The 12,770-nt window shown below is 35.3% G+C and overlaps 1 protein-coding gene across 1 annotated transcript in view; it reads left to right on the top strand.

Annotated features, from left to right (window-relative positions):
* ADAMTS19 (ADAM metallopeptidase with thrombospondin type 1 motif 19) overlaps positions 1-12,770 on the top strand; it is a 272,346-nt gene that overhangs the window by 84,321 nt on the left and 175,255 nt on the right. Inside the window, exon 7 of the mRNA XM_049787377.1 lies at positions 1,721-1,764. Within this exon, the coding sequence (XP_049643334.1) occupies positions 1,721-1,764 (44 nt within the window). The remainder of the gene's footprint in view (positions 1-1,720; positions 1,765-12,770) is intronic.

Raw genomic sequence — 12,770 nt, 5'->3', positions numbered from 1 at the left:
CATCAGAGTTGCCATCTTCATTCTCTATGCATGCTGTTGTCCTGCGTTATTTCTCCATTGCCACACTTGAAATGTGATTCTTACTCCATGCTAATATGGGTTTCGTGTTCTATAAAAAGTGCACGGCTGCTCTGCTTCGCTGGCATGCTTTTATTTTCTCCATTTTATGGTGGAGTTCATTTACTAGAGATGTGCTTCTCTGGGCCCAACCTGCTCTGTTGTTTTCAACACCAGGAACCCTCAATAGTGGCGCTAGTGGTGGTGACCCAGACTAACCCTGTTCAGGCATGTTCAGTGCCCCCCAGTTTCAGCTTTCTTCCTGTTATCCTGTGCAGTTATGGTCTCAAACCTATGGCGCTCAGGCGCCCTCAGTCAAGATAGAGGCGACCATAAAGGAGACCTGGACTCACCTCTAGGGCTTCAGGGGTTTCCTGGGCACCTCAGTCTGAGCTTTCTTCTGGGATCCTGGGGGGTTGGGGAGGGGCTGGTCTCAGACCCGCAGCTTTCAGGCACCTTCAGTGAAGATGTAGATGAGGTGGATTCACCCCTGTTCAGGCGTGTCCAAGGCCCCTCAGTCTCAGTTTTCTTCAGGGATCCTGTGCATGGATTGGTCTCTAGCCCCTCCAGCCCCATCCCCTCCACCCCTTACCCCTGCGCTCAGGAGCCCTCAGTAAAGATGGAGGCGACATGGACTCATCTCTAGGGCTTCAGGCATGTCCTGAGCACCTCCGTCTGAGCTTTCTTCAGGGATCCTGTGTGGGGGCTGGTCTCAGACCAGTAGTGCTCAGGAGATCTCAGTAGTGGCATCGGCAATGGCGACCTGGACTTACCCCTGTTCAGGCGTGTCCAGGGCCCCTCAGTCTCAGTTTTCTGTCTAATATTACTTTTCAAAACAAAACCTAAACTAGGGACAAATAAAAGGTACATAATAAAAATATGGCTTGGTAAATTGAAATAATAGAAAACTCTTAGTAATGAACAAAATTTTGCATGCGTAGTATTATAAAAATGCTAAATGCACTTCTAAAATAATTCAACTTTTCTAATTTTGACCACTTAATTTATAATAAATAAAAATGAACTTTGAAAATAAGACAAAGGAAAAATACATGGCTAGCAAATATTGAAGTATTACTGTTGTTAATAACCATAGTAGACTAGCATAGTTAAAATTAGACGAAAGAAATAGGGATTTTACACAGCAATAAAAACCCATTTAAAATAAATAAAAAATACTGAGATTGTTTCATTTCAAATAAAAGACAATTATTAGCTAAACGATAAAGAATCATTAACTCTATAAGAATTTTTTCATGAAAATTTCCATTAATGTAAACATAGTATTCTTATATCATTTTAATCCTTAAGATATAAAATTTTTAATTTTATTTAATATGTAACAGTCAAGATATCTTGTGTTATATGTGTAGTGATCGTACACTATTTTTCAAACAGAAAACCGCATAGATTCATATTTCAATTTAAAGAATAAATTTCTGTGAAACTCCAAATTCTATGAACTAGAATCATGTTTCAAGATTGAATCAGTTAAGAGTGTATCATAAAATTTAATTAATATCATTTTCTTAGCCTGAAAAGTTAGTCCATCCAATCGTCAGTTATATTAAAATCTTAGAAATAAATATATTGTTTTCATTATTCATGTAATGATTAAAAACAAGTCAATCTCTTGTTTATGAAAGTTTCTATATTTTTTTAGGAAAGATTTCTGTGTACACAAAGATGAGCCTTGTGATACTGTTGGTAAGTTAACATAAATATTTTTACACACTTGAGGACCTTGGGGTTCTTAAAAACTATTAGTTTATACAAGAAGTAATTTATGTATACTGGTGATAGTAAATCAAAGCTGTTTTATTTGATATGTCTACATATATGTTTGTTCATTTTTAATACTTTTGTCATTTACAGAAGGTATTTCAGGACATATATGTACTAAATATTGGGGAATATTTTTGATAACCCTTTAAAATACAAATTATTTTATTTCCTGGAGAGAGACATGAAATTAATAAAAATCAATTGTTAGTAACATAAAGTATCCTATATTATAACCCTCATTATTTTGTCCTTGTTTTGTTTCTGTCATGTGTGCTTATAATTTGCAGCAGATTGCACCAAAGAAAGTTCATTTCTTATGCCTGATTTATTATGCTTTTTCTGTTCAGGAAGTGGAAAATGTTCTATATGTTGAATTGTACAAAAAATCCTCTGTTTGTAAATCAAACCATATAAGTTATGAAATGTATGAGACCTCAATAAACATTTTGGAGTGGTTGGCCCACACTCAGCAATGGTCAAGTGCTTTCCTCTGGCTCTGCATTCAGGGGTCAGTCCTGGCAGAACTCAGGTGCTCTAGTTACATATAATACATAATATATAACATAGTGTTGGTAAATTGTTTAAGAATCATACTCTTTTTGAGATATCATGTATAATAATTTTTATCAGGAATGTGGATTTTATTTTGATTTTTTGGGGGGCCACACTTGGCATTGCTCAGGGATTACTCCTCACTCTGTAGTTAGGGATTATTCCTTGTGGGCTCAACATACCATATGGGATGCTGAGGATCAAATCTAGAGTAGCAGCATACAAAACAAATGCTCTACCAGCTGTACTATCTCTCTGGGCATTAGAGAAATAAAGATTTTAAGTTAACCATTTTTGAGATCTCAAAACGATGGTGGATATTTTTTTTAAATTAATGTAATTCTATTAATTTTTAATCTATCTCCTCTGGTGATAAAACCTTAGATAAGTTGAAAATAGAATGGTTACCGTTTTTATAATTACAAAGTGTACATATTTTATGCTCTGAAGGAATCCACATTCTCTCCTTATTTCCCCTCACATTTCTCTAACTTTATTTTAATAAAAACTATCCTGTCTCACTAAAAAATAAAATATCAGAGTGCGTAGATAATGATGAAATAAAAGGAATGTTTGGAGACCAGAAATACAGTAGAGCAGGTAGGGAATTGTATTGCACATGCTTACTTGGATTTGACCCCAGTATCTCATATGGTCCTCAAGCACCACCAGGAGTGATTCCTGAGTTCAGAAGTAGGAGTAAACTCTGAGCACTGCTAAAAATAAAAGAGAAAAAAAATGAAATAAATTAAAAATAACAACAAGAATATTTTGTACAGAAGGGACTCAAACATTTTGTCAGCATTTTACTTAAAGTGTATATGCCTTCTTTTTGCTACAATTCAATATGAAGATTTTGCCTTTCACTTTGGGTAGTATAATAAGAATACTGAAAGAGATGAAGAAAAAAGACATAGAATTATTTTTGTGGGAGGATACTATGGATTTAAATAATTAATAATTATTAAGTAAATAATAATTATAATATGGCAGTTTTCCCTACTGTTAACACATAATGCAAGGAGGTCAGCAATAAAAAGCTTTGAATTGATGTCTCCTTTCCTTCCCTCTGATTTTGCAATAACTGAGATCAGACACATGTTTGGCTGTGGTACCGGCAAGTATTGGCACACATGCTCACGAGGAACTGAGCATCTTAGTTGTGTTCAAATATACACTAAACAGATATGATATTTTGGGCTGTAATTCACACAGATCTTTGCAGTTGTTAGTTGCATGCTGAAAATAGCAGTCCTTAGTTGCAGTACTAGCACATACCTACTAGCTACAGCATTGATGTAAATGGTCTATGGTTCCTTGGATCCTACACAGCAGAAATATGAGGCACAGATGTCATCTGGTGCCAAACTCATGAACTTACATTTGCAGGGCAGGTTTTTCAGGCATTGATCATCTCCTTGACCCTTAATATATTTTTAAATAAAGAAGAATGACTTTATTTGAAAACCAATACACTTAAAATATAAAGAAATGGTAAAACTTTCTTTATCAACAATTAACTACGATATTTATCTAACTTGTTTACTTTTTTGGTTTGTTTTTGGTGCTACACCAGATTGTGCTCAGAGCTTACTCCTTGCAGACCGCAATGGGTGCCCGTGATGGAACTCAACTCTATTCACTGTACTTTAACTCTGACCTGGTATTTAACTACTTTCTACAGCAAAAGATTTGTGGATTTTGCTGAAAACATTTTTTAAAATCATGGCAGGCAGCCTCTTTAGATGTGTGTGAAAATTCTGGGCACAGCAACTACCAGGTTATGTGTACTCAGGCCTATTAGTGCTGGGGTCTGTCAACCAGAGCTAGCAGTATTCAGGAATCCTGCAGTACCAGGAGTTCAACTTGGAGCCTTATGAATTCAAGTTACTGGTATGCATTTCACAAACCCAGATTATATTTAGATGAGATGTATTTATTCAATGGTGTAAAACTGTTATATAAATATATCAAATGACGATTTTGCTTTTTGGGGGGTTTCTATCAGTAAGTCAGTATTTTTTATCTTTAACCCTCTTTATTATACTTAGAAATTCTGATATCCAGAAACTTTTTCCTCTCTTTAGATCTTATGTTTATGGTTAACTTATTAAAAGACAAAATTCCATCTTTATAAAATATGGTGGTATTCTATTTGCAGTATTTGTTCATTAAACAATTTGTTAGAGTTTACAGCTGATAACAAGAGTACAATAAGAATATCATTAATAGGGTCAGAGATATGACTTACTCCTAACACTGCACTCAGAAAGTCCTTCCGGTGGTCTTAGACTACCATATAAGATGTTGGACATTAAACCCAGGTTGGCTTTGTGCAAGGCAAATTCTCCACCCATTGTACTATCAGTACTCTAGCCTGATTGTTATACTAATTAAGGTATATTTTGAAAGCAATTTAGAGGATAAATAAAGTAAAAGTTGTTTTAGCCACTCCACAAACACACTTTTCCCCTGTTGGTTTACTTAAGTGATGATTTGGTAGATTAGTGGACAGCTTTACAGAGAATGGAAAAAAAATACTAATTGATGTGTTTTGTGTTTATTTGCTTGTGCTTCCTTGCCTCTAACATATCTCTGGATATCATCCATTAGTTTGCCCAGGAATTCTGCAGATGGTAGAATTTAAGGACTACATAGTGACTTAAAATTTTTTGTAAAGCTACTTTTAAATTCATTAGCTCCATCAACCTTTTTCCAAGCACACAGTGCCACCTCAAAGACCAGCTTAAAGCACCCCATGGGGAGGGTCTGCATAAGGCCCCTCACCCCAAAAAAGATCATATCTTAACTGAATCCTTGAAATTATCTTCCCAGAATGACCTTGTGTGACACTTGATTTTAGTTTCATCACTGATTCACATCCTCCACTGCATGTATTGTGAGGGGCTCAGGCAGGTCTTAGCAATTGTATGAAAATTCAGATGGATTCAAAGCTTTCCCTCACTCCAGTTAGTAAGGAATTCAATACAGAATATACACATTAGCCCATACTCTAGACAGGCTTTTTTGAATCAATTAAGTGAAGTTATGTTTACATTCACATAGCATGGGGGTTGATTATCCTCCCAATAGGCTGGACAGAGGAACTTCCTCAGGCACTCCCTGCCCCGGTGATGTGAGAGAGGGGTGGAGGACATTCCTACAGAATCACTTTTGAATTCTGAGTCTGAAGAGGCAGTAGTCAACTCATCTTCAGCATTCCTTTGATCTGATGTTTTAGTCTCAGCAGATGGTGATTTCTTCGGTTTAATGCCAGTGGTGGGCAGCAAATTATTGGCCTTTGGTAGCTTTTCATTTGAGCATGTGGGAAGGCACTTTTACTTTCTGATGTGTGAAACATTTCAGAAAGTTGGCCTCTACATTCCATAATACATGATGCATAAAAGTGAACAAGAATATGAGGCCAGAGAGATAGCATGGAGGTAAAGTGTTAGACTTTCATGCAGAAGATCAGTGGTTCAAATCCCGGAATCCCATATGGTCCCCTGTGCCTGACAGGGGGGATTTCTTAGTGTAGAGCCAGGAGTAATCCCTGAGCGCTGCTGGGTGTGACTCAAAAACCAAAAACCAAAAGCCCCCCCCCCAATAAAAAAATAAAGGACCAGAATAGCATAAAGCCTACTAAGAGTAACACCCAACTGCCTCGTATAAATATTACCACTACTGTAAAGCACATGGTAAAGGACATTAAAAAGGAGGAGGTGAAAAAAGACCAAAGTCCCTCTTTCCAAAAGTCAGGACACTAACATTGCCTTGATCCAAAGGAGGATTATGTTCCTTATCCAATGGGGAATTATCAACCTAATTATCCACTTGGTTCACCAAGGAATCATCTCACTGAGGTCATTACTGAGGTCCTTGTACAAGCACCAAATGCAGATAATTCCTATATTTCCAGGGGATTGGGGACTCAGTTCTTCAGAAAATAATCCAAACCAAGATGAAGAGATGAAATGGATCTGGGGATCTTTCCATGATGGCAAGTGGATATCCATAAGAGCCTCAGTCTTTAATGGGAAGAATAGGACTACCCGCCAAGTGAAGAACAAGCTGGCATAGAGAGCCTATCCAGTGGTTCTTTATGTTAATGTGTCATTAAATAAATATAAATAAGAATCCATCTTTGATTAGGTTGAATATCGGTTAATCCAACAATTTATGTAATCTAGTCAAGGACAAAAATCTCTATGATAATAGCAATGAATAAGAAAAAAACCCCATAAAATCCAAATTATTCATAGTGAAATGTCACCAAAATAAGATACAGTAAAAATATGCTCAGATAGTTATATGAATAGTGTATATGTCTTTAAAACAATCATTTTGAAAATAATAATTTCAAAATAAAAAACCAGGGAGAGGATTCTACTATCAATATTATTAAACAGCATATTAGAAATTTTAAGCAATAAAAAGTAGATAATATGATTTTATACATTTTAAATAAATTTAATGGGGGATTTACGTGATTAGATAAGAAATCAAGTATTCACCAGTATTGCCCCAGTGGCCACCTGAAGCACTACTGAGGTAGTTTTTTGTGGTTCTCAGCACTTCTGGGTTCAAGCAGTATCCTTATCACTGGGCAGTAGTCTTCCCTAAACATTCAGGTCTTCACAGATGAGGCTGAACAATGCTAGAAGTGGCCTCTGTTGCCTGTGCCTATTGCCTGTACATTTTCAAATTTATTTTGACATTTGAAAGTAACGTTCTTTTTTCCCCTGGAAGTGAAAAATAAAATGAATGTGAAGTCATTAAAGTTTGCCAATGTTGCCTTGAAATTGGTGGGGGGGGCAAGGAGTTTAAATCTACTCTTATTTCTGCATCATCAGTGCAGATGTGGACTGTTTTAACTTCGTGTACTCTGTTCACTTTTTCATTCTAGGAAGATCTTAGGGAACTTCCTGAAAATATTCTATGGAAACTTGAAAAACCATGGAATCCTCATTGAGAATTTCTGTTACAAACTTGTAATAATTTATTATCCATGTTATCCTAAGTGAGCCTATGTAATGGTTCACATACATGGTTTGTGAAAATTTAAGAAATTTCAAGGTTAAAATATAGTAAATATATGCCATTTGCAAAGTCATATGCTGATCTCCATGAATATCCAGCCTCTATAAATATTTCTCTTGTGCCTATAATTGAGAGAGGTCATGCCATTAGATTTACATGGAGAATGTGTTCATAGCCCTTGCATTCTCTTGCTTAGATTTTAGATACTTTAATTTGAGTAATAAACTTTCCTGTCTTTAAGCAGGTTAAAATAATTTATTCTTGTATACATATAGGAATAATTCAGATTTTATATACATGGATATTATGAAATAGGCCTATAGACCACCTAGGAAGCAATTGCCAAAAAAAGAAGCATATTCAAAGATGAAAATGTATATAAATATTCCTTTTATGTGACATTATACATGTGAGGATTTCCAGACACTTCCCTTTCCAAACACCACTACATTCTCCAAACCACATTTCAGTGTAAGTAATCATTTTTATTGGGTGAGAAGAGGTCAAGCCATTTCTAAAAGTAGCTTAATTTCACTGAAAGGCCATTGTGACATTTTATCATGCATTTTCTTGCATGTAAAACACAAAAACACAGAGAATTCTTCAGACTCCAGATACTTGTTTAATCACTGGTGTCATTTCACTTGTTTAATATCCTTTGGGTTCGGACTCATTGTTTTTTATAAAATCCATGTTTATTTAATATTAAGTATTTTTAAATTTGCTTTGTTCTAGGCAAAAATAAAGTGAACTATTTTCTATATGTCTTAAATCCTAAATGACTTGAATTAAAATTTATTGCATGTTTATATCAACATGTGCCAAATACAGTGGTATTCTTTCCCACTTAACCTAGTGGGATGTATACATTAACAAAAAGATTTTCAAACATAGTAGAAGTTTGCATTAGCTATAAATTTGCTAAATTTTGATATAAAGCTGAGGTAGATTTGTAATGCCCAAAAGTCACTGTGCTGAGAGGAGAAATATGGTTGTAAAGTGCCGACCTATTAAATTTGGTTTTTCTCAGAAATACAAATAGGATATATTCAGTGGGGGTAGAAAAAATCCTAAAGACAGATCTCCAAAATTTATTCCCTGGTTATTCAGATCCTAATCTTGGTACTGCTATCAAGGCAGTTTTCAGATATAAAGTTCAGCACTCCTGTAAGAAATGGAGATTCGCTGAGAGATTGAAACCTGCACTTTAAAGCAGAGGCAATAAATTTAATTATTTCCACAAATGAAATTAATTCAAACTCTCCTATAATTTTTAATTTTTAGGTAAGAACCCAGTTTAATTGCATTTTGATTTTGCTATTGTGAAACCTTAAGCAGAGAACGCAATTAAGCCTTCTCAGATTTCTGATCTATAAAACTGCACAGTAATAAATGGGTTAATTTAAGCCACTACATTTTCACTTGTTTGTGGCCCAGCAATAGAGAAAATGTACCCATTCAGACTAAGAGATGTCTAATGGTAAACCTATATTTAGGATTTATATGCTGATAAAAAAATTAAAGTTTCATGAAATGACAGTACACTTAATGCTTTTTGGTCATATTTAACCTTTGTATATGTGAACATCCCTAAAATTTTGTAGAGAAATGAGTTACAGAGCCTTCTCATGTTGCAGGCATCATTGGGCAGCACAGGAAAGATTACTAATATAAAGATTTTGAAAATATGCAACAAAAATTCAACAAGGAAATCAAAGTCCTCCAAGCCTTGGATGTTTGGAGATTACATACTAAACTTAAATAGGTTGATTTGGGTTTTTTTTTTTTTTTTTCGTTTTTCAGGCCACACCCGTTTGATGCTCAGGGGTTATTCCTGGCTACGCGCTCAGAAATTGCCCTTGGCTTGGGGGGACCATATGGGACGCCAGGGAATCGAACCGTGTTCCTTTCCTTGGCTAGCGCTTGCAAGGCAGACACCTTACCTCTAGCGCCACCTCCCGGCCCCTGTTTTGTTTTGTTTTGTTTTGTTTTGTTTGTTGTTGTTGTTGTTGTTGCTTTTTGGGCCACAGCTGGTGACGCTCAGAGGTTATTCCTGGCTATGCACTCAGAAATCGCTCCTGGCTTGGGGGACCATATGGGACATCGGGGATCGAGCCGAGGTCTGTCCTGAATCAACTGAGTGCAAGGCAAATGCCCTACCACTGATCTATTGCTTTGGCCCCTATATAGATTGATTTTTATGTAAAAATGTAAAGATATACAAGCTCTTCAAATATATTAGACCAAAGTTGTCTAAACAGTTTTTAAATGAATGTAGGAATAAAATGAAAACTCCATGTGAAGAAAAACAAAGGAAATGTTAAAATTAAACAAAGAAGAGACAGAAAAAATAGAGCGAGGGTTAATGAGTTAACAGGTAAAGAAATCTTAGCTGTAACACCAGAAGTATAACTCATAAAAGGGAAAACTGATTGGCTGGAGAGATAGTACAGTAAATAAGACAGCTAATTATCTTGCATGTGGCTGCCCCCATTTAACCAGTACCACTGGTCCTTTTAGCACTATCAAAAACAACTTCCTAGCATGGAAAAAGTAGTCTTTGAGCATTACAAGATTTAGCCAACCCTTCCAGTATGAAACTGGTAAGCTAGATTTTTAAATATAAAACCAACATACTTCTGTCCTGCTTAGAAATTAAAATATCAGCTAAGGACCAGAAGTGAATTTGTAGAATATATAAACTGTCAACGTTGAATTCTAGGTTAACAGTTTGAAAAGAATCAAATGAGTTGAAATGGCACTTCACAGAAAAGGATGTATGGTAATCAATATAATAGTATGGTGGGGGCATTTGTCTTGTATATGACTGACCTGGATTTGATCCCTGGCATTCCATATAGTCCCCTGAGCACCAATAGGATAAATTCCTGAGTGCAGAATCAGAAGTAACCATTGAGCATTGCCAAGTGTAGTACCCTCATCCCTAAAAAGGACATATGGGTGGAAGATAAAACACATGAAAAGACATTCACCATAATTTGTAATCAGGAGTGTGCAAATTTAAATTATGGGATATCACAGTATAGCTATAACAGCAATAATAATGTGAATCATATTTCCACACATTGATGCTTGGAATATAATTTTTACTTATATTTGGGGAAATAATTTGACTATTTATTATAAAGATAAGCATATACTTTACCAGATAAGTCATATCCCCATTCTTAAGTATTTTTACACAGAATTTTTAAATCAAATACTTAATGAGTATTTATGCCTGCTCTATTAATAGTTGTTTCAAACTGGAAATAAAATAATGGTATTCACCAGGTTAATATAGAGAAACAAATCATGGTACATCTATATTACAAAGTGGCATTTAGAAATGAAGAGGAATGAGTTACTTATTCATAGTTTGAAGGAATCTCAAAGCAGTGAAACAAGGCAATCCCAAAAGAAAACATATCATATAAACCCATTTATATGACATTCTCCAAGAACAAACCTGTAATTTTGATTAAATCTGTGCCAGGATGAGAAGGGTAAAAGAGGAAAAGACAATTTTGATGAGTGTCAGACCTGCTTTAGTTCTTCATGATGGTAGTAATTACATTAACCACAAATTGCATGTTAAAAAGCTAATGCTATTGTATATACAATTTTTTTATATTTGCTTTTTGGGGTCACACCCAGTGACACTCAGGGGTTACTCCTGGCTATGAGCTCAAATCGCTCCTGACTCGGGGGACCATATGGGACACCAGGGATATAAATAAGGTCCATCCTGGGTTAGCCTCGTGCAAGGCAAACGCCCTACTGCTGTGCTATCGATCCTGCCCCATATATACATATTTCATTAGAAAAGAGAAAGCTTTTGGTTATTCGATTTGGTTTTAGTATTGTGGCTGAGGATTCCATAAAGGTTTGTGCAAATTTCTCAGCCCTGATCTGGGCTTTACCTGCTGCTAACCTCTTTTTGAATCTTTCTTGTTGGAGTAGTGATGGGTGTATACATTTGTGAAGGAATTTATGGATATAATAATAGCAAAAAGAACGTATTAGACAGACATTTGCAAAGAAGCAAGAGTGTTTTAATCTCATTATAAGGGCATAGAGTAAAATACCAAATCTCATGTGTTATCTAAGTTGATATTATGGATGTTAACATGACTTGTGCCAAAAAGTTAGGCCTGAGTGTCATACCTAATATTAAAATAGGACAGTCAGATACTGTTAGAAATCTTGCTAGTAAATATTTATCTTTTTGGTCTAATTTTGTGTCATGTCAATAAGTGTTCCTGCTAAAAAGTTTCCTCTGGTGGCATACACGTAAGTTGGCATCTGGGTTTTATTCCTCCTGGGGAAGAAACAACCTGCTGAGACATCCTAAAGTAACATTTGTTAAATATCTACCAAGTGTCATGAGAGGTTAAGCACATAATTACCTTTCATGAGTTATCTATTAAAAGGACAGTTATCATATTTACTAATAAGAAAACAATGTTTAATAGTTATGATCAATCTGTAAGCCAGCTTGTATTTGAAAGAAATGCATTCCAATTAATTAGCAGTCCTCAGACAAATGACTAATTTCCCAAAGTGAATTTGAGAGATCTGAGTATTAGAAATAGTGCTTTTCTGTGGTTGCCCTGGAATCAAATATTCTAGCATACTAATAGTGTTGAATATTTCTTTTCAAAAAATACTTAACATAGAAAACAAATCTTGAAAATGTATTGGTAAATTTTAGTCAGGATTTTAGAAGGTTTCAGAAAATTTGTGAATAAAATATTTAGCCAGCTTAATTGTTTTAGTAATTTCAATATATTGACCTAAAAATGCTTTAAAAATGCATTGAAAAGGGGCCTGAGAGATAGCACAGTGGTGTTTGCCTTGCAAGCAGCCGATCCAGGACCTAAGGTGGTTGGTTCGAATCCCGGTGTCCCATATGGTCCCCTGTGCCTGCCAGGAGCTATTTCTGAGCAGATTGCCAGGAGTAACCGCTGGGTACCGCTGGGTGTGGCCCACAACCAAAAAACTAAAAAAAGAAAAAAATGAAAGTTGGTATTACTTTTATTAAGCACATGCTTAGTTAATAAATCATGCTAAATATCTATTTGATGTAAATAGTGTATACATTACATAAAACATCAATTTTTAATATTGCTTTAAATTTAGGACCATCCGATATTTGTAATTATAATTATATTATAACTTTAAATCTGCTCTTTAGATTTCTCCAACTAAAGATTTTTATTCTTTACTTGGAATTTTAAACCTTAATCTACTGAGTAGAAGAGACTTATAATAAGAAATAAAATGATTAAGATTGATAGTGTGACAAAAGGCCATCAAGACGTCTGATATGAATT

This window comes from Suncus etruscus, chromosome 14 (genome assembly GCF_024139225.1).
Source record: "Suncus etruscus isolate mSunEtr1 chromosome 14, mSunEtr1.pri.cur, whole genome shotgun sequence".
Taxonomy (NCBI): Eukaryota; Metazoa; Chordata; class Mammalia; order Eulipotyphla; family Soricidae; genus Suncus; species Suncus etruscus.
Note: the sequence above shows the minus strand (reverse complement) of the source record. Positions and strands in the feature narration are given on the sequence as shown.